Raw genomic sequence first — 25,766 nt, forward strand, 5'->3', positions numbered from 1 at the left:
GCCCGCGTCCCTCTCTCCCCTCTCCATTTTCCCCCGGCTGGGAAGGACACCCCCCTCACTCCCCATCCCGCTCCTCGGTCGCCTCCGGGTGGGGGCTGGAGTGTGAACGGGGATTCCCACTTCGGGGCGAAGCGGGATCCCTCGCCCGGCAGCAGCAGCAGCAGCAACGATGACGCGCCTGAGCTGGTGCTTCGCTTCCCTGATCCGCTGGGGAAAATACTTCTTCTCGTGCTTCCTGCCCCTGCGATTCTGCCTGCACCGGGAGGTAAGCGGGGCTGCATTGGCTGGGGGTGGGGGTAGAGATGGCGGCGTCACCTCGAAAAAGCTGCGTAGTGTGAGGGAGTTCCGAGTTAACTGGCGAGAAGAGCCCCCCAAGCCACCCGCAGCAGCGCGATCATGAAGGCACATCGGATCCCCCTCCCCAATCGAGTTTTCCCCGGTCCTTTCCCCGCGTGCGCTGCAAAAAACTGGCTCACGCCTTGATTGTTCAGTTCACCGCCCCCCCCTTCTGCACAGGCTTAGTCGTCTGCCCACCAGGCGTGCTTGCCTCGGGGCCACCAAGTCCCCTGCAACCGCTGCCCGAGCGTGCTCTGCCCAACTCTCCCTTGGATGCATGCACACGCACACAACCATGACATGTTCGCTGGCTCGCAGACTGCAGAAGCGCCCTCGTGCTCATCAGCTGCTGAGAGCGGGACATAGTCGCTGTAACATGGAGCACTGCACACGCACGTCTCAAGCCACTTAAGGCTTATATACCCTTTAGCACACACGCACTCTCTACCATGCACTTGGATCTCTGCACACCCACCAGCTCACCCACATAATGCACCTCTCTTTGGCTCCTGACAAATTCACACAGGTTCCTACAGCAGAAATGGGGGGAAAGGCAACTTGCTCCTGAATTCAGCGATTCCATTGCCCAGAAGGAGCCAGGTGCAGAACGCACACAGTCTAAGCGCTGCAAATAGGTGCTGGTTTACTGACCAATCTCCTCCTGCCTGATTTGCACATTGGTTATACAGTCAGAGAGATGCTTCTGCTGGCTGCTCCAAGGGCCTGTCTCACCCTCTCCACACACCTCGCTTATCCTATTGCCTGATTGCTTCTGTGGCTCTTTCTTTCCTGGCTCCCTTTGGGAATGTCACCAGCAGGGGACCAGGAGAGATGATGCTGTCTGGAGCTGCCATCAGTTTGCTGCTGCTGCATTGTTGGGAAGGTTCTGAACAAAAGGGCTGCTGCTGGTGAAAGCTACCCAGATATATATAACAGGTGGGGGGAGGCAGGCAGGATTGCAAAGCAGGTTCCAGGCGGCTGTTGTCCAGTATTAAACTGCACACTAAAGACCACACTCAAATCAAATGTAGGCATATATAGGGCCCTGCAGTGATTCTGCTTCGGACCTGCCCTGCCAAGTGACTTGTGTCCTCCCTCAGCCAGCAGGGGGTGACACATCACAGCAACATACCACTTGTTACTTGGGTATCCCAGAGACAGATGCTGGTTTCTGTAAGAAGCCAGGCTTTTCTTTTCTCTTTACAAAGAGAAAAGAATATATCTTGAAGGAGAGCATAGTGACCGTGGTACAAGTAAAGGACCTGTCTATCTGGAGAACAGCCAGTGATGGAATGTCAGAAGTGTGTCTGTCCTGGGGAAATGATGCAGGGGGGGGGGAGAGAATTCCTTTGGAATGCTTCCCCCTTCCTCAAGCTCTGTGGAATGCAATAATAAAGTAAAAGAAGACCAAGTTCTTCTAAACTATTTTTTTCTCCTGGCCTCTTTTCCTTCCTTCTCCCCCTCCCTTGATTTTTTTTAAATGTTCTTCACGGTTTCTCAGTCATGTCATCACCAGGGCAATGGGAAAGCAGCATGGGTGACCAGCAGCACCCTTTAGGACCCTCCAGCTCACAAGTTCCTCATGGAGCAGATTTGCAACCCATTCTGCTGTCTTTGAGCTGAGGGGGAAAAGAGTCGGTGGCCTGGCATCTTCTGAAGAAGCTCTCCTGGGAAGGGTTTCTGGTGAAGTTTGGGTGTGCATTTGGATGAGCCTTAAGGATGTTTTGGGCCCTGAACATCCTCTGCTTTTGATGTGGAATTGGCTTGCCTTTGCAGCCATCTGAAGCTTGCTCTGTGTGTTGCCCCAAATGACTGCAGTTCCTGGTATTGAGGCTAGAGGAAGATACCTTCCCAGCACTGGTGACCCCTATGTCTCTTCCGCACCCCAATGTTTCAAGGCTCCCATGCTGAGTGTGCAGGAGCCAGGAAGGATTAGGGATATTCTTGTGGGTGGAGGGAGGGGGAGGAAGCCAAGACTGTAGATGTGAAACACAACAGGGGAACATGGCATCATGAATCTGTTACTAGGGCTGTCCATACTCTGCAGTAAACTAAAATAAGATGAAAGTTCTGCACCAGTGAAACCCATATTCTGGCCTGTGAAGATCTGAATTCTGTGAATTGAATAAATTGAGCAGATGTGCATGTATTTGCTTATTTTGCATAATTTGTGCTCATAAAAAGGAAAAAAACAAACACATGAAGCCTTCACCTTCAACAATTTAAAATCCTGCTTAGTCCTCTCTCAGGATGTGCAGATATCTTGCTAGCTCTTGCTCACAGTTAAGAGACCAAGAGAAAGCTATGTGGTTATTTGTTCCTCCCCAGCAGGTCCCCCCCAAAAAAACAAATTACATTCTTTTGTCATAACCACAGTTACAGAATATGTCAGTTCTCCCCACTCCCATGGTAACCAGGGTTAAGGCCACTATGGTTCCCTTTTAAACAAGTTTGTTAATCAGATTCAGACCCCGGTTTCAAGTTCTCATTAAAAAGAGAGAGAGGTTCACCTTAACCAGGGTTAATGTCAGTGATGACCAGTTCCTTAACCAAGGCTAAAGCAGGAGAGAGGAGTTTTCTGTGTGGACTAAGCATGCAGTCAACCTCAGCTGAAGTATCAGTAGCCAGTATTGTGGGAACCATAGTTGCAGCAGCACTGGCTCTCAGCTTCCTGACATTTTGCCAATGTACTTTCAAGTCTATCATTGCAGTCCTAAGGCCCAGAAACTTTATTTGTAATGAAACCTGAGTTTCGTAAGAGACAAATTTTTATGTGGAATACCGGATTCCTTACTTACAATGCAGTGCACACAATACACAAAACCATGCTTGCGAAAGGCCATTGACTGCAATAAACATGCAGGCATTTCTCGTTTATTCTGAGGGATCACAGTATATTTCTTACAGCTATCACATTTGTTGCTGAAGAATCACACTTTTCCAACAACCAAGACAACTGTATTTTGTTTCTTAGCTAATGTTCCTCTTGTATTGATGAATGCTGTGCAGAGAAAATGGTTGAATGAGTGTCATAAATACCTATTGGCTAGTGCCCATGCCATCTCTGATGATGTACCATATAACTTTTAATCCCTCCTGCTTGTGGTATTTTAAAATTTTAAAATGAGCCAGGGGAAAGCTATCCCTCCTGCATCATAGCTATCATCTGTGTATTCTAGGGATCAGCAATTATAGCACCAAATGCAATCAAAACCCTCAACTGGGAGTAAGCCCCATTGACTTCAATAGGAGAAAGCAGATGTTACGATAGTGCCGTAAGATGCTGGGAGAAGGGAAAGAGCACGTGGGACCCACAATTAGAGTGAGCAGTGTAGGTTGGAGTGGGAAAGGGGGAATGGAGAGTTTAATCTTCATGCTGGTATAAGCAGCCATATCTGCCCACTGGTGGAAACAGGATACTGGTCTGAATGGCCTGTAAGGAGCTCTAAAAGCTCAGGTTATCCAGCCCAAATTGAGGTGCACCATCAGAGCTGGAGGTGGGAGGAACTAGGAGGGCAGAATGCTAAAGAGAGAGCACCCCCCCTTTTCAATCCCAGTTGTCTGAGACCCAGTGGTAGCTGCAGTTTCCTTCACAGAGCAGTGCTGTGTGGCAAGAGTCCCCAGCAGCAGCAGCAGGAAGAGGCGAAGGAGGCAACGGGCTTTTCTTCTTCCCTTTGCCCTTGCAGGGTCCTTTAGCAAAGTGGCTTGTTCCGACTGAGTGAAGCTGTTGCCTTGCACCACGGGCACTTTGCAGCCCAGCTTCCCTGCGCTGCCTCTTTTGTCATGATGATTAGCTCTCCCCTCTCTGCTTGCTTAGCAGGGAGTTTAGGGGCCAAGTTGTATTGCTGCTGCTGCTGAGAAGCTTCTGCCATCCTCACCACCACGCTGCAGTAGCTTTCCTGGGCTTCTGCTGCAGCTAAAGCAATGCCTCCGGAGATGGGGGGTGGATTGGGGAGGGGAGAGAGAGAAGGCAGCTGTTGTCTTTGGTGCAAGAAGTGCTTTGAGCAAATTGCTTAGCTGTAGGGTGTATAGCAAAGGCCAAATTGGTTCCAGTGCAGTGGGACCACACAGGCTTGCTAGCAGACAGCAGTGAGGGGCCAGGGCATTTAGCTCATGCCTTCTCTCTCCACCCCAGAGCCCTTTGTGCTTGTTGTGCTTCTGAGGCCCTGAAGGGGGTGCTGTGCAGTGCAGTGACACTTGTGTTGCAGGGGGCTCAGGAGTTGTTGTCATCCCATTATTCTGGGGGCAAGGGTAGGGAACCTGTGACCTTCCAGATACTGCTGAACTGCAGCCCCCATCAGCCCTGACCATTGGCCATGCTGGCCAGGGCTGGTTGTTGTCGTCTAATGATAGCTGGCAGGCACCAGGTTTCCCCTCCCATACCCCTGTTTGGGGGCAACAGTGAATGTCCACTAAATTCTTGGTGGCGGACTGCAGGTCTCTGATGCCTCAGGCTCCCCCTGGCTTAAATCAAGGGATTTGGCTTGCATAATTGATTTATTTTATCATTTGTTGACAGTATTTATAACCTGCTCTTCACTGAATTTTTTTTCAACCCCAGAGTGGGGAAACAAAGTAATAAAAATAGAGAAAAAACAATAGTATTCGCAGATTACAAAATCATATCAACAGGTCAGATAAACAACAAATTTGCCGTTCCGCCATGAGGTAGATGTGAAAAACTATGACAAAAATTGTAAGCATTCCAGTTTAACCAAATACTTGGGTAAAAAACAAACACAAGACATTCAAACAGATTAAACAACCATTGGTCTTAGCAAGAATCCCCACCCTATTTTTCACTTATGGGAGCCCACTCACTCCCCCTCTGTCTCTCACACAAAGAGGGCCCCACTCTGTGTCAACAGACTCACTCAGTGGCTTTTGAGCAATTTAAGATCTTTCACCCGCCTCCAACTCTCCATCCCATCCAAGCTCTCGCCCTGAGTGGCACAGAAGCATCACATTCCTTAGAGCAGGCCTGAGCCAAAACTGGGAGAAAGGGAGGCAATTTTGGCTCCTTGTATCTGCAGCGCAGGGGCCACCAGAGAAAGTTGTGCTGAGTGTTTTTCCAATGTGAAGCTTCAGTAGACCCCTGGGAGCTTCTGTGTTAATAAAGCCTGGATGTTGAACATGTGGGAGAAGGAAGAGAGGAGGGGCAGTTGTGATGTGAATGAGCATTGTGGCCAGTCTTGGACTTGCTGTCACATGGCTGAAGGTGGCTACAAATGTGAATGAAGTAAGAACTGATTTAAGAACTTGTGTGTAGAAACCAGCTTCAGTGTGGGATTTGGAATGGAAAAGTAACAAGGTAGGAGGGGGTGCTTAATCCCTTTCCCTTCCACTACATCTTCCTCTCGAGTCGCTTTCCCCCTGTGGTGTTCCAGAGACACCACTGTAAGAGTATTGCCTACCTGGAAAGCTGCTGGCTATAGTTGTGGTAGAAAAACAGTAGTCAGTTCAAAATTGTCTGCTTCTGCAGTTATTGTTCCCTAGAAGAAGAAGCTAACTAGGTTTTCATTCATTCATTCATTCATTCATTCATTCATTCATTCATTCATTCATATGATTTATATCCCACTCTTTAGGCAATAAGGGCAGCTCACAAAACAAAGAAACAGTAGTTAGACAGTGCAATTGTTGGTAACATATTATCCAACCTTTTGCGTTCTATGTCTGTATGGGGAGAAAAGCCTACAGGCCACAATCTTGCATCCAAAAATGTATAACGCAAGCCTTTTTAAAATGGAAAAGAAGCATTTGGAGGGGGAAAGCTATACTGTGGTGGGTGCTTAACCCTGTCATCACCCATGCCTAAATGCCTTCCCATCTCACAGGCATGCCTTGGCTATGAGCAGGATTGGGTGTCCTTATATTTGGAACCAGGGTGGGTGAGTGAGAGGGACAGCTTTTGGGAAGAGGACGATATGGAGAGAAGTTGTGGATGGGGAAAGCATTAAGCACCCCGTCACTCCTCTGCTTCAGTTCCCCCTTCTCAAGCTATTGTTTGTGATGCACACAGTGGGTATATTTCTGCCCCAGTGATGCATGGGATTGCAAGCTTAGGCGACTCCTTCAGTTTCACAGGTATGCACTGGCTATGAGCACAGGTCTTGCTGCTGTTGTCGCTTTTATGTTTATGTGCACTGCATTCACATGCGCTGGGGAGTGCATTTATTACTCACAGCTTCCCAGGCTGCAAATAACTGGCACAGAAATTGACCAAATGAATGTGCAGGGAAAATCCAGAGTGTAGGACGATAAGGAGATGGAACTTGACCTACAAATCCCTTTCCTTGTTTCACTAACCCCAGTGACCTTTTGCCTTGTAGCAAAAAGAAAGAGAAGAAAAATAGGTCACATATTTTAATATATGCTTTCATTTGGGTTGTATTTCAAAGGTTGCTTCCGGATGACCTGTTTATTGAGCATTCAGCCTGATTTGTTTGCAGGCTAGATGACGCTGGCTATTTAATTAGCATTCATCCTGACATCATTGTGGGGAGGTTAAATGATGTGGCATCAAAGCAAGCCTGGACCCACGGTTTCCAGTGCATTTTCTCATCACTTTCCTTATTACCAAAAGTCTGATTTGGGAGGGTGGGATTTGTTGTGCAGGGGTCCCAAATAAACTGAGATTATGCATCCTGAATTTGCCGGTATTTGACTGAATCCCACCCCAAAATAGCAACAAGTCTGCAAGGACGCCAAGTGTGTGTCAAAAAGTGAAAACTTAAGGTATTTCAGATGAAGAGTGCATTTAAAAGTTTATTGTGATCTGTACAGATGTGATGTGATCTCACCCTTTACAAGCTTATCTTAATGGGCAGCAACTTGCTTAAAAGCTCTTTCTGTCACTTTTGATCAGTCTTCCCCAACCTGGTGCACTCCAGATGTTATTGAGATTCCAACTCCCGTCAGCCCCAGCCAGCATGGCTGACAATCAGAGGTGCTGGGAGCTATAACCCAACAACACCCAGAAGGTGTGGTCTGTTGTGGAAGGTATCTTAGATGATCTCACCAGAATAAAAGCCCTTTGGCTACAGAGGTTACTCCCAATTTAGGGTATCTGTTGCTCAAAATGTTTTGGGATAATTTCCACTGTCCTGATTTTCATGCATAGAAGTGCTCCTGCACTGCACTCTTTGCAGCAAAGCAAGCAATGTGGGTATTTATACCAAGATGCAGCCATCATGCCAGCCCCTCTGAGACAGGAGTGGTGATGATGGTGGAGCACCCTTGATTGTGCCAGTCTGTGCCATTCCCTCCTCCCTCCTTTCTCCACTTGACTGTTCATATTGCCTGTGTGATTTCACATAACTCAGGAGGAATTGGGTTTTGCTACATCAGCAACGTCCCTGGTGAAATGAGTGCATCCCGGCATCAGCATGTCCTCCGCTGACCAGAGATAAGCAGAGCACCTTTACAGAGGTGTGTATTACTGTACCCTATCACAGTAGATTCAAGTGGGTTCTCCCCCCCAACACACACACATTATCTGTAGCATTTAAAAACACAGAGATTTGATATGGATTGCAGGAACTCTCTGCTGGCTGCAGCTCAGTGTCAAATGCACTTGCTTTGGAAGATGCATGGCTTCTGAGGGCGTTGTGTGAAGTGGCTCTTGTTTTTAATGGCACATACAAATGTACGTGGAAAACCACATATTCCACGTCCCCCCCACCCCCGGCAGTTCCTCCCTGCCTTTTCACTGCAAATGACAGACTGCTATTGTTCTTCCTCATGTACATCGGGCAGACTGTCCACCTCCTCATTCTTTTAAACGTGCAGCATCAGGGCTGTTGTCAGCACAGAGCTGACAGAGTCTGAGGATCTGAACAGGAGCCACTGCTGACACCTTAATTCCCCCCCCCCTTGTGCTACAATAAATCCTGGAAGGCTGGGGTTAGGGGAGCCACTCTTCAAATTCCCCACAATCCAACCATCATAGCATTGCTTTTTTGGCATTGTAGGAAATTAAAATGGAGACTCTCTCAGACACGCCTTGGAGCATTTGTTCTCTGTGTGTGTGTGTTTAGGGGTTTCCAGTGGAGAGCACTTTGCTGAAGGCCCCATCAAGCCCAGAGATGGCCCAATGCAAGGCATACCCTTGTTCAACTGAATATTTATTCATTAGCTTATTTGTTTTTTTAAAAAAATCTTAGAGAGAGAGAAGTTAAAAACTGCTGTGGGAAGAGATGACAAGATGATCTGTGACAGAATAGATACAAACCAGTAGGGACTGTGCACAGTCAATTTCTGCCGGAAGCTGGCAGAATTGGCTTTCCCTGAGCTTGATACAAAGGAGGAGAGAGTTTCTCCAGACTGGCGTTGGTGGTTGTTGTTTTTTGGTGGGTGTATTTTGCAACTTGTCATTACCCCATTAATAGTTAATTAGTGGTGGGTATTCCATTTTGTGAGTTGTTCTGCAATGCTTCCCCAATGTTATCACATTATTTCCTTCTGCCGAGGGGGATGAGTGCAGTCTTGTACTGTAGTGCAGCAAAAGTGAGATAAAATGATAATAAACCAGAACTTTTATGGAATAAATGCAGATAAAAGCTTTCAGCAGGAACTTATGGAACATATACTGATTGGAAACAAAGCAGTTTGTCCACCTGGAAACTTTTGCAGGTCAAACAGTATAGAAAGCAGGATCGTGTGTAACTGCCCTGATGCCATCACGAGCATGAATCACGAATGCATAATAAAAATGATGTCTGGAGGGGCCCAAATAATTCCCACCATGACTGATATTATGCCTGTTTGTACAAGTCCCAAGAAATGTGGAAAGGTTGTTTTGACAAGGTGTGTAAATTTCCCTGCAGGAGATATGAGCTCTTGCAAGGAGTTTGGATTTGTCAGCTTAGCAACTGCAATGCTTCTCTTGCATGCGCTAATTGCAGACAGCATTATCTAAGACCGCATTATGGAGGAACAAATGCAGCAAAACTTTCATTGAGGTGATGTGCACCCAGGTAGTGGTGCTAGATGTAACTGATGGGAACAAACCCAGAATGGAAAGTGGTAGGGACATCATTGGTCCTTAGCATGGTTGTCTTCACAGCACAAAGAGGAGAAAATGGGCTTGGCACACCCAAGTTTTGTTGCGCCTTGCAAGTCTTCTGCCAGGGCTTCTCTATACAGTGGTACCTTGGTTTACAACCATAATCTGTTCCGGAGGTCCGGTTGTAAACCAAAACAGGTTGTAACCCAAGGCGCACTTTTGCCAATGGGACCTCCCCCCCAAAAATTGTTTGCAATAATAAAAAAACAACGGGTTGTGATCCAAAAAAAGGGACACACACTTCCGGGTTTGACATGGTTGTAATTCAAAGCGGTTGCAAACCAAGGTACCACTGTAGTGGCCTCTTGGTGAAGAGGAGGTGCTGCTGTTTTATTCCTACCCTTGTTCCTGATGTAGATCTTTATTTTCCCCTTGTTCCTGACGTAGATCTTCACTCACCCCTTCTTCCCTGGTGGAGGTTGGAGGGCGCCATCTTGTAGTTCGCCTCAGGTGCTAGATTGTCTTGGGCCAGCCCTGTGTTGGACGGGGGTTTGAACCAAGCTGTGGCCCATTTGCTCATGCCTAGCCCCTTTGATTCTGACACATATTCTCTCCTACCAAGCACTTTCAGCTACTGTCCCTGAAGCCATTTGGTTTTGTTTTCCTTTGTGAATCTGCTGCCAAGGGGGATTAGCATCAGAACTTGGCTTAGGCATCCTGCTTGGAACAGGTATCTTTGCTTTATGTGATCCCCATGCGCCTGAGAGTCGATAATTGGGCACTCATTTGGCTGCGTGCCTGCATTCTCCTTGAGGGGGTGGCAAAGAAATGTATGCGGGGTGGGGAGGGGGAAGGGGAGGGACAATGTTTACCTTGTCACTTTTATTGGCTTTTAATTAAGAATCAGAGCAGAGTGGATTTGCATAAGTGACACTGCCTGTCTGTCTCCCAGCAGCACATAGATGGCCTCATGAGACTTTGTCTAGTGGCTTCTCTACAGCAGTGTAGGGCTGTCTGCTCCTGAACAGTTCTGCAGAAGTTTTCCCTCTCACTCTGCATTTCCTGCTCCCACCCCCTTCACCCCTGAGTCCCATTCCTACCTTTTTCTCCAAGGTCGTGATCTCTGGTGTCCCAGCAAGAGGTAAAGGGCACCACACACATGGTGACCTAAGAGGGCGAGATATTCCCCCTGGAGCCCAAGGCTGCCTGCTTACACCTTGAAACCTGAGCAGCATGATGACGAAACCATTCTTCTTACTGCTGGATGACAAAAGTCATACATGCGGCAGACAAAGCAAACAGATCAGCAAGTGACCTGCCTGGCCACCCCAACAACTAGGGGGAAAGAGTGTGTTAGCCAGGGGGGCGGTGGTGTGAAGCAGTTACTGTTTGTTGGCTAGATAACACTGCTCCATTGTGCATTTGATTTTGGGAAATTGGCTTAGCTTTCCTTTGCCTTGGTTCCCTCTTCTGCCTTTGTCTGTAATATGTGGCTTGGCTCACTTTCTTGAGTCACCTGAGATTTTTTTGCTTGGAGGGTGTTGCTATGTAGTGTACGTATCTGCCTCCTAATTGTGCCACACCATGGCTAGGAATTGGTCTGGTGGGTCAGCAAACTTTTTCAGCAGGGGGCTGGTCCACTGTCCTTCAGACCTTGTGAGGGGCCAGACTATATTTGAAGAAAAGAAGAAGAATGAATTCCTATGCCCCACAAATAACCCAGAGATGCATTATAAAGAAAAGGACACATTCTACTCATGTAAAAACACCAGGCAGGCCCCACAAATAACCCAGAGATGCATTTTAAATAAAAGGACACATTCTACTCATGTAAAAACACGCTGATTCCCGGACCAACGGTGGGCCGGATTTAGAAGGCAATTGGGCTGGATCCGGCCCCCGGGCCTTAGTTTGCCTACCCATGGTCTGGTGTGTGGTGGGCTGATGCCTGCAGGTGATTGTGCCCTGTGGGAAGAGATTGGATTAGGCAGCTGTTTGGGTCCCTTTTAAGTATTTGATCCTAAGAACAAACAATCAGGGAGATTAAAGAGCTTACAAAAGAGTGGGCTTCCATTTTCAAAAAAACAATAGCAGGCATCTTGGTCCAACAGTGATGGGCCCTGACATGGGTGACTTTAAAAGAGGATTAGACAAATTCGTGGAGAACAAGGCTATCAATGGCTACTAGCCATGCTGGCTATGTTCTACCTCCACTGTCCTGTCTCTGGATACCAGTTGCTGGGAATCTCAGGTGGGCAGAGTGCTGTTGTGCTCGCGTCCAGCTTGCAGGCATCTGGCTGGCCACTGTGAGAACAGAATGCCGATCTAGATGGGGCCATTGGCCTGATCCAACAGGCTCTTCCTATGTTCACCACAAGGAAGCTTGTCAGCATAGAAGCTGGTCTCTACTCACAAATCAGAAAAGGATCCTACTGCTTGAATGGTGGATGTGGACACCTAACTTCTGCATGTGCCTTTTGGCTCCAGATGCACATGGAAAGTGTTTATTTGAATTGCATTGCAGGCTGGGATGCAAATCCTACTTTATTTTGCCACATGTGTGCAGTTTTTAGTTACACCATATTACATGCAAGTGTCTTTGAGTTTGAGCTAGGATGTGATTAGAAAACAATTTTGAAATGCCCTGCTTGTCTCTCAAATGTGTATGTAGTCTGATATAAGGACATCTGGAGTGAGACCTTCCACAGATCAAATGAATTCCTCATGATTATTATTTTTTAATATATGCATTCCTCCAGTAATCATGCTGGATAACTGAATGATGCTTTCAGCTTTAGCCCAAACTAGGTAAGCTTGGGGAGTAGTCTCTTCCACACACATATGAATAGTTACCTCCATGTCTCTGAGAACACCAAGCCTTTCATGACCACTTTCACCTCTCTCTGAAGCCAGGTCCCATTGCAGTCTCAGCAGTTAATTACCTCCTGCTTCCACATCTGCTTCATTTCCAATGAAGGAATGCCAAGGACAGGAAATGACCACTGCAGTTCTCAGGACCTTCCACATGGATTCCATGTGCTCTCATTAGCCCTGGTTTCTTCACAGCCCAGAATCAGACCTGGCTGCATGGAGAAGAGGCAGCTCTGCCTGGAGCCCTGCCTCTCCCCCCTTGCCATTTGGAGGCCCATGCCCAGTGCTTGGGCTGTTCTCCAATAACAGAGCCCGGGAGATTTTTCTCTGTCTGTTCCATTGTAGTTGCTGCTTATTTCTGTGTGGAGGGTCAGGATTGGTGGAAAAAATTCAGTGTGGGCCATTTGGGAAATGCCAGCTGTGGCTATTTATAAATTACACCCCCCAAAAAAAGAGGCCAAAAGAGGACAGGTGTGAATGTAAATTATTTGTCCAGATGCAAATATAGAAATGAGCACTATAACTTAAATAGAAATGTAATGCATCTCAACATCAAATATGGTGACCTTCTCAGTCTGCTGTCCAGGAGCTAAATGTTGATGGGCAACTTCAGAGCCCTGATCTCCCTTCGTATGATTCTTAGTGTGGAATTCAACATTGTGCAAGCAAGCAGTACTGCTTGCCAGATGGAACAATTTTGTGGCCTTGTTCTGGGGGTTCTCCTGACACCCCAGAGTAGATTTGGGGAAGGTGCAAGAGGCACATGGGGTGGAAAGCCCTGTTGCACTAGTGGGAGTCCTTAATAATTTAATTGTATATGAACCCCTCAAATAGAGGACTGTCCTCTGTAAGTTAGGACACATGGCCACTCTATGCCATTACCACTACTATTTTCAAAGCTTCAGAGCTATAGGAAGCGCAGGAACTTATATAGCTAATCTAACACAACTTGCCACTTTATACCAAGTCAGACCATTGGGTCAGTCTAGTCCAGTATTACCTCTTCTGCCTGGCAGAAACACCCCAGGAACTCAGGTAAAGGGACCTTCCCTTTACCTGCTATCTGATCCTTTTAACTGGAGACATGGGTGTACCCAAGGGGGGCAGCTGCCCCCCTAAATCAATAAAAATACATAGCTAACTGAGGTTCTGCCACCCCTAACAAAAAGCTTGCCCCCCCCAAATCCTCCCATGACTGGAGATTCTAAGGAGTGAACCTGGGACCTCCTCCATGCAAACTCCAGCTGGAAATGAAACATAGCTTAGGCTGTAAAGGAATGCTACTAGGTGATCTACTCAGCGGCCACATTTGCACATCATTGTAAGCCATAAATCTTGGTATGAGGCGATCACATCCATTTCACTGCTCCCTGCTTGTACTGGGGAGAAATGCCAGGCCCAAATCCTGGTGATGTCCGAAGTAGGGACTGTGATTTGCTTTGCTCCAAACCAACCAAGATGTTTAACCAATGGTTTGTTCCTGGTTTACAGTTTATTTCAGTAAAACAAGCCGTGATTCCTAGTTGGGACAGAACACTAAGCCAGTGATCATGGTTTGTTTCTTCTCAGCATGTATGGAGTGGAGTAATGGAGACATGACTGGCTTGTTCATGTAAGGCTATTTAAATAAATGCGCAGCAAGCCATGGTTTTTGCCTAAACCATGACGTGCAAATGTGGAGTGGGTGAGAAGGAGGCAAACTGGTAGAATAACTGTGTGTAACTCTGCTGTAAAGAAAAGAAGAAAAACGAAATCTTTGCCAGGGAAAACTTGATTCTGAGACATGAATAAAAACCCAAGTCATGTTTGCACTGAGAAAACCGTGGGTTGATGTGCTCCAGAGCAGTCTGCATCAGGAGTGGGCAGAAAGGAGATTGGGATTTGCTGGTAGATATCTGGGTGATTTACAGCAGATCAGCGAGGGTTGCTGATTTCCAGTTGTTTAGTGATCACAACAGCAAGTCACAGACTCCTGAAACGAAAAAAGCTAACTAGGAGTGGACCTTCTGTATAAAATGACTGTGAGCTCAGTCCAGTTCTGTGAGCACATCTTTGGTTCTTTAATTTTAACAGTATGTCTTTTGCACTTGCCTCCAGGCAGTTCCAGACAGCCTGTTTATTGAGCATCCATTCCGATTTGTTGGCAGGGAGATTAGAGGATGTTAGTTATTTAATGAACATTCTTTCTAATTTGTTTGTGGGGAGACTAGATGAGGATGCCTCAAAATAAATGTTAACCCATGCTTTCCACTGCATTTTGCTTTCAATTTGCCTTATGCAAAAAGTCCAACCTTTTGAGGAAGCAGGTTTGTTGTGCAAGACCTCCCAATTAATTGTAAACACACAACCTGAATTTGCTCGTATGTGAGTGAATCTCACCCCAAAACAGTGAGAGTCTGGAAGCACTTTCTGAATCTTAAGCTGCTGCCAAGGAGTGTGTGTGTGTGTGTGTGTATGTGTATGTAGAGCTGGAATTTAGAGTCGCACATCTATACTACTAAAAAAAAAAATTCGTTGGAAACAATGGGTTGGATCCAGACTTAGGCAGCAATCCTAATCAAGTCTACTTGGAAGGAAGTTCCAGTGAATTCAGTAAGGTTTACTCCTAGGTAAGTGGGGTGAGGACTGCAGCTTTAGGGATGCTTGAGTCACCTAACTACGTCTTTTAAGTACACTTGATTAGTAAATGGATTGATAAACCCCAGATTGATCGTTTTTATTGTTTATGTAGAGAATTATGCAGAAATTCTGGTTTAAATATGATTGTGATTGTTTAGAACATTTATTTCTTGCTTTATCAGAGGTGCTCAAGCTGGCTCACAGCCTCAGTTTCAAATACTAAACAATACGATGGACACAAGTAAACACCAAACATGGGAACATTAAAACTTAAAAACAGCAGCACCTCTAAAACCAAAGCACATTCCTCTCTCTGACTAAAGCCCTTAACAAATGTGTCTGAAGGCCAGGAAGGAAGAGCATTGGTCAACTTGGGCAGAGATCCCATGAAATTGGGGCAACCACTGAGAAAGCCCTGCTCCTTAAGTATTGACAATCTAACTTAATGAAAAGAGAGTACTTTGAGGCAGGCTCTGTGAAGCTCTTAAAAGGTGAGTTTGCTAATAGGGAGAGAGATGCTCTCAAAGTTACAGTGGTACCTCGGGTTACATATGCTTCAGGTTACAGACTCCGCTAACCCAGAAATAGTACCTCGGGTTAAAAACTTTGCTTCAGGATGAGAACAGAAATCGTGCTCTGGCGGTGCGGTGGCAGCAGGAGGCCCCATTAGCTAAAGTGGTGCTACAGGTTAAGAACAGTTTCAGGTTAAGAACGGACCTCCAGAACAAATTAAGTACATATCCAGAGGTATATCAAAGGACTTTAAAGCCTAGATCATGTACCTTGAATTGGAGCCAGAAGCTTGCAGTTAGCTAGTGCAAATGGCGCACAATATACTCCCGTCATAGTGTCAGATGCCACTGAGTGGTCAAGGTGAGCCAACAGAGATGCAGCCCCATCATCATCATCAACCTGGAAGCCCAAGAGTTGGTCTGCCCCTTTTCATTTGGTCACCCCTTCATTCTCATGTGAATTTCTAGCTAGAAACTGGAAGGCAAATAAATGTGCAAAACTGCAGCTCTCTACCCACACAATGGGAAGTGTAAAATATTAACAGAGGCCCATGTGGTTGTGTTTGAGAAATAACCAAGATTGCTCAGAAACAGCTGCAGCTGTCAAGAGCAGTGTGAGGGCTGGGAAAGCAATTTGGCTCAGCTCTGTCAAGCCCCATGCAGGTGTGCAGGCTTCTCCTCCTGGGGAGCACCTTCACTGAATTAGCTCTGTTTCTTTCTACCCATTTTCATATGTAGGTTGCAAGCCTATCGGCCTCACTCCAGGCGAGGCTGTTACTCCCCTCACCCATCTTAGCAGTGGTGACGTGCTTTAAACAGTTGCATGAGAGATAGAAACACAGTGAGTGCAGTTTTTCTAGGCATGGTGGTACAGTGATGTGGAAAGTATCACCTGCTGGATTTCTGCCTGTCACACAGATAGGCTGGAATGCTAGACTGAAGCCAACAAGATGAAATTCGACACAGAAGGTTAGTGCACTTAGAAACATACAGTTGTAGAGTTGGAAGGAACCCCGAGGGTCTTCTAGTCCACCCCTGCAATCTTTTGCCCAACGCGGGGCTTGAACCCACAACCGTGAAGTTAAGAGTGTCATGCTCTACTAGCTGAGCTGTCCCAGCAGTCACTTTTCCCGACTTACCTCTTTCACACAAGCAGAGCTATAGTTAACATTAGGCTATAGGGAGAGCTGGATCAGGCCCGTGAACCTTTTAGCCCAGCATCCAATTCTCACAGTGGCCAACCAGTTACAGATAGGTAGCCGTGTTGGTCTGCCATAGTCAAAACAATTCCCCCCCCCTTCCAGTAGCACCTTAAAGACCAACTAAGTTAGTTCTTGGTATGAGCTTTCGTGTGCATGCACACTTCTTCAGTGGCCAACCAGGTGCCCACGAGAAGACAGCAACTGCTATTCAGAGGCATACTGCCTCTCACACTAGAGACAGAACCATAACCATTGTGGTTCTATACTGGCTGGGCCCATCTGAACTACTATGCTTCATTTTGGGCTCCACATTTTAAGAATGAGATTAATAAGCTAGAATGTTCCTAGAGAAGGGTGACCTGGACATGAGGAGGGGGTCTGGACTTCAAGTGGAATGGTCCAAAAAGCTGAGTATGTTTAGCTGGAAGAAGAGGTGGTTATGGAGAGACATGATAGCTGTCTTAAAACATCTGAAAAGCTATGAAGAAAAACCCTAAGATATAGGCAGTAGATGATGGGAAAGACCTTTTCTGGTTACCTTGGAGTAGACAAAACTGCTAGATGGACAAAGAGGCAGCTTCCTATGTCCATCCTTTGTACATTAGTGAGATTGTGCTGTCTTTTGTGTGAAGGAATGCTTCATGTATGCAAAAACCTCTCCAGCTTTTTTTAATGAGTAATTCTTGAGGTCAGTCTAGACTATGCCAGATGTCCAGATCACGACTTTTAACAGCTCTCTTGTGTAGAAGGATTGCCTCTTTCAATGTATGGCTGTAGGTTTGCTGTTGGCTAATGCAGGGAAGGTTCAGCTGGTAAAAATTCTTCCACTTATGCACAATGGAAAACCAACCAGTATGTAGCAGACGTGACACATGTGCATGACACAGGGGGATTTTTACTTTTCCTGGTTAAAGGAATTTTGTGTTAAAAGGCTTGCTGGATTAGAGTGGGCGAAAAAAACTTCGTATCCCTGTCTCAGAGCACTTAAATGCTTTTAAATAACAACAATTCTTTGCAGACACAGCGGCTGTGTTTGGACAATGATATCTACTCCTCTTCTTTGGTGATCACTCGTAGCCGAGTAAAATTGTCTTCCATGTACCCGGTCTTAACTGTGAGTCTGTGACTGTGGAGGCCAATTCTGGATCCACACACCTTTCCACATTGGGGACATAGGTTTCCAGGCAGGAGATGATTGCGGTGAGGGTTTGCCAAACGTGCCTTCCTCTTAGCCCATTTCTCTTTTTCGCCTTGAGTTCGTGCTTCTTCAAAGTCCACGACACCTTTGGTAAAGGCTGTTCTCCAATTGGAGTGCTCGTAGGTCAGTGTCTCCCAGTTATCAGTGCTTATACTGCATTTTTAAAGATTTGCCTTGAGAGCGTCTTTAAACCTCTTTTGTTGTCCACCAATATTTCACTTTCCATTCTTAAGCTGGGAATTCAGTAGTTGCTTTGGAAGATGCTAATCAGGCATCCAAACAACAAGACCAGTCCAACAAACCTGATGTTGAAGAATCATTGCTTCAACACTGGTGATCTTTGCTTCTTCCAGTACACTGACATTTGTTCGCCTGCCTTCCCATGTGATGTGTAATTTTTTTTGGGAGACACCTTTGATGGAATCTTTCGAGGAGTTGGAGATGGGGTTTATGGGTGGATTATATCTCATCTCAATAAGAAGCTAATATATGAACAAGCTTTTTGCCCATGCAACCAGTTGCTTTGTATAAGGAATCTCTAATTTATCGTAAGTTCTTGTTTTGTTTGAACCATGAACCTGTGGCTACTAGTCTTGAAACAACCCAAGATATTAAAGCAGTTTTAAACTGTTGTTCAATATCCTGCTTTATTCTGAAGCTGTATCCTGTAGGACACTTCCAGGTTTTCATCCTGGCCAATTCAAGCTGCACTATTAAAGCTGGTTTGAAGCTCTTGTGGAAAGAACCTGCTTCCCCAAAAGTTTTGACTTTTTCCGATAAAGGAAGTGAGGGGTAAATGTGGGATAAGGCTTGCTTTGATACAACATCATCTAACCTCCCCCAGGAACAAATCAGGCTGAATGCTCAATAAACAGATTGCCTGGAAGCAACCATAGTTTCCTGGCTTGGACAAAATGGGAAACTGTGGTTAATCAGAGACTTTATGGCTTGTTCAAAAGTGCTGTGTAGGTAAAAAGCTGGCTCAAATCTCAGCTTGTTAAGCTGATATATGATCATTCAAACTGGGCCATTGTTTGGGAGAGCGGGGAGACAGGATGGAAATTCCTGTTGCACGGGTCACTTGTATGAAAAGCATGAAGGTGAAATATGTTAGTATCTGGAATTCCTGTTTCTGACTCATGCTCATTAATGTCTTGGATTCATCTGGAAGAAATCTTGTCCAGCTCTCGGCAAAAGCTTTTTAAAAAACCCCACCAACCCCCCGCCCCTTGCTGGGGAATAGCATGTGGGTGTATATATATCTGTGTAATTGCCCAAAGATGTAAAACATTGGGGGACATCCCAGAAATCCTGTGCAGGGCAAGTTTTCTCTGCAGAGCAGCTTTCATGCCAGCTGCCTGTGAGGAGGCCTACTTTATGGGCTGGCTCTGCAAGACGGCAGGAGGTGTATGGTATAAATTACTGAGCTCTGGTGGAAAAAAGTATGGGGTGGAGAGTAAATTAAAGCAACCTGGATGGTCACCATCTGAGTGGAAGAGGCCAAGAGACGGGAATAATATTTTTATAGATGACTTGCGGTAATGAGACACAGTGTAAGAATAAGGCACCGGATGGGGAAGGGAGAGGGTTATTGGCAAGCCGGGGGTCTGAAAATCAGCATTGGATTTGGTGATCTTGGGCCATGGAGAACCTGCTGGTTTTGAGGATAGAACTGAGGTTTTCTTGCTGTAAGATATCTGTGCACTATTCTGGAATGTAGTTCAGTGTGTGTATGTTTGAAGCACTCTCTATTCTGCCATGGATCCATTGGATTCATAGGCAAGGTCTCTTGTGGTATTAAATAACATTTCTCACATTTATGGCAACATGTTCAGTTATAAGGAAGCCACAGGATATTGATGTTCATGAATATTCAGTAGTCATACCCTGTGAATTACCACTTTATGCTCATAAAACCTGAAGAGAAAATTACTGCAAATGAGAGACTATCCATTCTTGACATAAGAGGGTATAATTAACCATATACTCTTGGAAGTGGCTCCAAGCAGAAGAGCCTGCCATTCCGGACATTATGTCGAAGGTGGCAAGGACTCATGGTGACTAGCCATTGTCTGGCTTCATGGGCAACATGCTGGGCCTTCCTAGACCATCATCCTCTTGTGAAAGCATCATGTCACTTTCCTTCTGTTTTCCTCTCTCCTGCCACTGCCCCCTGCCATACTCAAACCTTTTAATTAAGGCAGGAAACTGTGTGTCTCTGTGGCTGTTGGACTGGGAGATGTATTTTCCCACTAAATGAGATCTTAGCAAGCCTTTTTAAAAAAAGAAAGAAAAGAAAAAGGCCGGACATTAATCTTTTGGCTATTGGCAGCTTAATAGTTTTCCCGAGATGCTATCTGCCATTTCTCCTGGTCTCACTTTTCTTGTGATTAAATAAGATGTGGGGTGGAGAGGAATGCTCTTTGTTAAGGCAGACATTGATTTACTCTGGTTTATTTCATTTTCAAAAGGGATGAGGGGTTGGGCTCTAGAAGATCAAAGAACTAAGAAAGAAAGTGGGGGTAGGGACAGATGGACATTCAGTGGCATTGGGAAATAAACTCAGCTCTGAAATCTTAATGGCTAATGGCAATGTATGATCTTGTTTATTTCTGTAACAGTTCTTAGAGTTACAAACACAGGTGCTTGGTCCTTGTATTGCCTCCATCTTCTTCAGCCACTGTTTCAGTGCAGTTGGGCTTCCGTGTGCTTGTGTCATTTGGGTGCACCTAAGTCCAACCGGAATGTCTCTTACACGGGCCCCATAATAAGAACAGAAGAGCCCTGCTGTATCACATCAATGGCCCATTTAGTCCAGCATCCTAGTGGCTAACCAGATGCCTATGGGAAGCCCACAAACAGAACCCAAGTGCAGCAGCACTATCCCCATTTGTGTTTCCCAGCAATTGATATTCAGAGGCATAAGGCCTCTGACAATGGAGGTAGACCATGGCCATCATGGCTTGTTCGCCACTCATAGTCTTTTGCTCCATGAATTTGCCTAATCCCTCTTTTAAAGCCATCCAAGTTGGTGGCCATCACTTCCTCTTGTGTGTAGCGCTGGGAAATATATTGATATATCATCGAAAACTGTTTTGAAGTCCATATCGTGATATCGATTTCATAATTTTTGATCTGGCAATATATCACAAATCATGATGTGTGTGTGTGTGTTGTGCAAAAATCACAATGTGGGAAAAACCATGAAGCCAGCCAATGCCTCTACATAGCTCCACCCTTATTTCAGACATTGTGATACATCAGTATACAGTGGTACCTTGGGTTACATATGCTTCAGGTTACATACGCTTCAGGTTACAGACTACGCTAACCCAGAAATAGTACCTCGGGTTAAGAACTTTGCTTCAGGATGAGAACAGAAATCGCATGGCGGCGGCGGCAGCAGCAGGAGGCCCCATTAGCTAAAGTGGTGCTTCAGGTTAAGAACAGTTTCAGATTAAGAACGGACCTCTGGAACGAATTATGTACTTAACCCGAGGTACCAATGTATTGTGATGTCTAGCTGCTGTTTTATCACAATGTTGAAAACCAGATATCGCACAGCCCTACCTACTCTTGTGGGTGCAAAATTGATAGTTTAACTTGGCGGAAATGACTGGCAGAATCCGAGACCAGGGAGAAGAATCGGTGGAGGAAGATTGGAAGAAATTTAAAGACTATTTACAGAAACATTGTAAAATTAATGAATGTTAGAAGGATGTTGGAATGAAGTTATGTGGTTTTAGCAGAAATGTTATAAAGGATTAGGAAAAAACAGACTGTTAATTGGTGAAAGGAGGGAAAGTAAAGTTATATTATATTAAGATAAATTACAGGACGAAAATTGGAAAAGATGGAAAGGATTTGCTGAAATAGCTAACCGAACTAGAATACAAAAAAGGGAGGTGTGAGGAGGTCAAGGAAACAAGCAAATGAAAGATAAGTTATGGGAAGATTTGCTGTGTTTTTTAATGGATTTTATTTTTCTGTTTTCTTCTTTTTCTTTTTCTTTTTTTCCTTACTGTGATGTGTTGTTTTGTTTTTGTTTAATATGGTGTTTTTACTTTTTCTTTTTGTAACATTTAAAACTTTAATAAATATTATTTTTAAAAAATTTGATAGTTTAACTTTGTGGTTTACTTTCTTTTCCATCTTCCAACATTTGACTGCATTGGCTGTCCCTATGTTTTAGTGTTATGGGGTCAGGGGGGACATCTCGCTCCATTTTGTCTCTTGACCTACTTTTTCTCTAAACTTAGAAGCTCCAAATGCTGTAAGCTTTCCTCAAAGGGGAGTTGCTTCATAATGACGTGTGGGAAAGCCAAGCAGAAGCCTTCAAAAATCCTGCCTCTTCCATTCCACAATTGGTTTCTTGTTGAGCCAGCTGCAAAGGAGTTGACAATTCCCTTTGAGAAGCACTCCATCTTGTAGAAGCTCATGCTTCAGGTTGGGGAGAGTCCATTCCACAAGGCCTCACAGAGAAGGAGGCCAATCCCCAGGCAAGGATGCCAAGGTAAGATTATCAGGAGATGGAAGAGTCAAAAGGTGTTAGTTAGGTGGCGAGCACAGTGAACCAGCCTCATGGTAAGTGGGATGAGGAGCAAGGAAATGGCAGGTCTTAGCAGGGTGTTGTGGTCAGTTTTGTCTCTCCTGAAGCAAGCCTGCATCAGGGTGGAGCTGTGAGGAGAGACCTTGGAATTTCTGTGGACTGCATAGACTGGGGGGGGGGGGACAAAACAAAACACTGCAGTGATACATTGCTGCTGTCAAAAATGTAAAACAGAATTTTAGGGACAATTAGGAAAGAGAATAATGGGGTACAGTGGGGGCATCCCAGAGCCTCTCTGCAGATAAAAGTAAAGGGACCCCTGACCGTTAGGTCCAGTTGCAGACGACTCTGGGGTTGTGGCGCTCATCTTGCTTCACTGGCCGAGGGAGCCGGTGTACAGCTTCCGGGTCATGTGGCCAGCATAACTCTGCAAACCAGAGCAGCGCATGGAAACACTGTTTACCTTCCTGCCGGAGCGGTACCTATACAGCAACATTAATAGCAGTGGTTCTCTGTTGAATCTTGTGCACAGTTCCTGTTGCCTCCTCTGGAAAAGCACACAGTGGGTTGGAAGGACACAGAAGAAGAGGAGGACAGAAATGATCAGGAGTGTGGAATGCCCCAGGATTATAGTCAGGAAGGAATTTTATTGGAGGTCCATTTCAGCAAGAAGTTTGCCCAATATCACCCACTAAAACAGACTTGCTGCCTGTCCATCAACAGTACCCTTCTGCCTCTGGGTTGGCAGCTAGTGGGCCAGATGATACCCATCTGTTGGAGGGTGAGGAGTAGCCTCAGGTCCACCAGTTGGTGATCTGTATTAAAAGGCCAGGACTTCTCAGCTCACAAAACTGATCTGTTAAATTTGAATCCTTTCTTTTTTGCCAGGGGACTCAGATAAGCATATGTGGAGGTCTCTTCCCAGTTTGGTACTTGCTCTTTGGAAGAAATAGGTAGAGCACATTTTGTTTACCCTTTCAAATTAAACCTTGGTGAAATATAGCGGTCAAAAACTTTTACATGGACCATTGCTTAACACAGCGTACCACTAATATAGGGTTGTGATTGCTGACAAAAACTAGGCAAATCAATGGATGAATATCAATAGCTCTTAGACAATATACTTACTACTACTACTACTCTGGGCGGTTTCCAACAAAATATTAAAATACATTAGTCCATCAAACATTAAAAGCTTCCCTAAACAGGGCTGCCTTCAGATGTTTTCTAAAAGTCTGGTAGTTGTTGTTCTTTTTGACATCTGGTGGGAAGGTGTTCCACAGGGCAGGTGCCACTACTGAGAAGGCCCTCGGTGTGGTTCCCTGTAACTTGGCTTCTTGCAATGAGGGAACCGCCAGAAGGCCCTCGGTGCTGGACCTCAGTGTCCAGGTAGAATGATGGGGATGGAGACGCTCCTTCAGGTATACTGGTCAAAGGCAATACAGTATTGGCCATTCCATTCTCAGTTTCTGCCTTAAGACTGCAGGACACATAGATAGTGAAAATGGAGCAGAAGTATTCCATAAGCAGAATGGGCTTTTGTTATTGTTGAGGTTTTACTGCATTACTACACAATCTGCAGTAGAGTTTGGCAGCCAGAAGATCTTTGATTTTGTATTTAAAGAAGTTGTGTTTTTAGTTCTTATGGTCACTTAGAAAACAGGGGTGTAGCTATGGGTTGGCTGGGTTGGCCTCTGTCAAGGACGCAGGGCCTGGGCGGGGGGCTGCAGAAATCATGCCTCTCTACTCTGGCTTGGAGTGGCTAGGAGGCTGCTTGCCCTTAGCCCTCCCCCGGTTGCTCCTCCAGTGTTCTGGGTGCCCAACATCTCCTTGCCAAGAGTGCAAGGGACTGAAGGTGGGGGGGGGGGAGGTGGCGGTGGCAACGATACAGCTCCTTGCCACAGGTGCATGGGAGCCTAGGCATGCCTCTGTTAAAAAAAAGGAATATTGTTTGGATGAGTCAACTGCAAGTTCATAAATAAAATTCAAAGAGTCAGGAGATGGGGCTCTTAATCTTGGCTGGTGGTATCTGGCTCCTACTCTAGACGTAAAGACCTAGGAGACGAGAAAAAAGAATAGAAAAGTGGTGTGTGTGTGTGAGAGAGAGAGAGAGAGAGAGAGAGAGAGAGAGAGAGAGAGAGAGAGATGGGATTCTCATATAGGGAAAAGGGTTAATCAAAACTTTTGTGTGTGATATAATCCCAATCCTGAGTCTTCCCACCCCACCATGACAGTTACATAAAAACAAGTATTTAAAATGTCACTTAGTTTGCCCCTGTTGCAGGCTTATTAGCATTATCCATTATGAGCGGAATACTGTTTCTGAGTCTGACTGGTGAAAACTTCATTTTGTTTTCGAAGGTTGATACTTTCTATTTTCAACTATTATTTTACCCTCTCCCTTGCTAAAATTGATAAAATGTAAGGTACGCTTCATCTCAGTCACTGGATGTGTAGAGTAAAAATTTCAGTAAGGCTAAATTATAGTCTGAATGGTACATAAAAGCAGTTATATGTTTAAGTTTTATAAACATATTAAACACTATAATTTTGTGTGCCAATACACAGTGAGTGCATTTTATGTTTTTAAAGTAGAAAGTCTTAGAAAGTTAACCATGCTTATATTTCAATTCCACCCTGCTCCCAAATTTCCTTTCTTTCCCTGGGATGAAAAGCAAAACGGAACCCAATTTCCCCCAGGTATGCCTGGGACACCTCCCACCTCCCCTGAGAGAATGAAATCCTGGAGAGCCACACTGCCGGTCAGTGTAGATAAATACTGAGCTAGGTGGACTAAGGGACCAGTGGTCTGATTCAGCTTTCTGTGTTCTTCCCTGTACTTAAAGGTAAAGGGTAAAGGGACCCCTGACCATTAGGTCCAGTCGCAGATGACTCTGGGGTTGCGGAGCTCTTCTAGCTTTATTGGCTGAGGGAGCCAGTGTACAGCTTCCAGGTCATGTGGCCAGCATAACTAAGCCGCTTCTGGCGAACCAGAGCAGCGCCGTTTACCTTCCTGCCGGAGCGGTACCTATTTATCTACTTGCACTGTGATGTGCTTTTGAACTGCTAGGTTGGCAGGAGCAGGGACCGAGCAACGGGAGCTCACCCTGTTGCAGGGATTCAAACCGCCTAGGCTCTGTGGTTTAACCCACAGCGCCACCCGCGCTCCATACTTAAAAACACACACACACCTTAATCTTAGGGCCTAGCTAGCTGTTAATGGGGGCTGAATGGCTGCTGCTGACTTACCTTTCTCCCACACATCTTCTCAGCAATATACATGTTTTGCTTTGTTTTTAAAGAAAGACTTCACTGTGGACAGCATTTTCTAGCTGCAATTCATTAGTAGCTAGTTGCAGTGAGTGGGGCAAGGCTGGGATTTTGGGATTCTGCATCACCTGAACTAGTTCCTGGAGCTGTAGCAACACCTGAGCGATCTCCCATCCTTCAGGTTTTTGGTTTTCAGACTTTT

At 45.5% G+C, this 25,766-nt stretch overlaps 1 protein-coding gene across 13 annotated transcripts in view; it reads left to right on the top strand.

Annotated features, from left to right (window-relative positions):
- Positions 1 to 25,766, top strand: part of TNS1 (tensin 1) — a 323,516-nt gene that overhangs the window by 33,328 nt on the left and 264,422 nt on the right. For 2 of the 13 annotated variants that reach the window (XM_081885303.1, XM_081885301.1), the window contains exon 1: positions 155 to 265. The exons of the other annotated variants lie outside the window; for them this stretch is intronic. In XM_081885303.1, the coding sequence (XP_081741429.1) occupies positions 170 to 265 (96 nt within the window). In that variant the 5' untranslated portion in view covers positions 155 to 169. Of the gene's footprint in view, positions 1 to 154; positions 266 to 25,766 lie in introns of those variants that run through there. 13 annotated transcript variants of the gene reach the window in all.

The sequence above is a fragment of the Podarcis melisellensis genome (genome assembly GCF_964234715.1).
Source record: "Podarcis melisellensis genome assembly, chromosome: 1".
NCBI lineage: Eukaryota > Metazoa > Chordata > Lepidosauria > Squamata > Lacertidae > Podarcis > Podarcis melisellensis.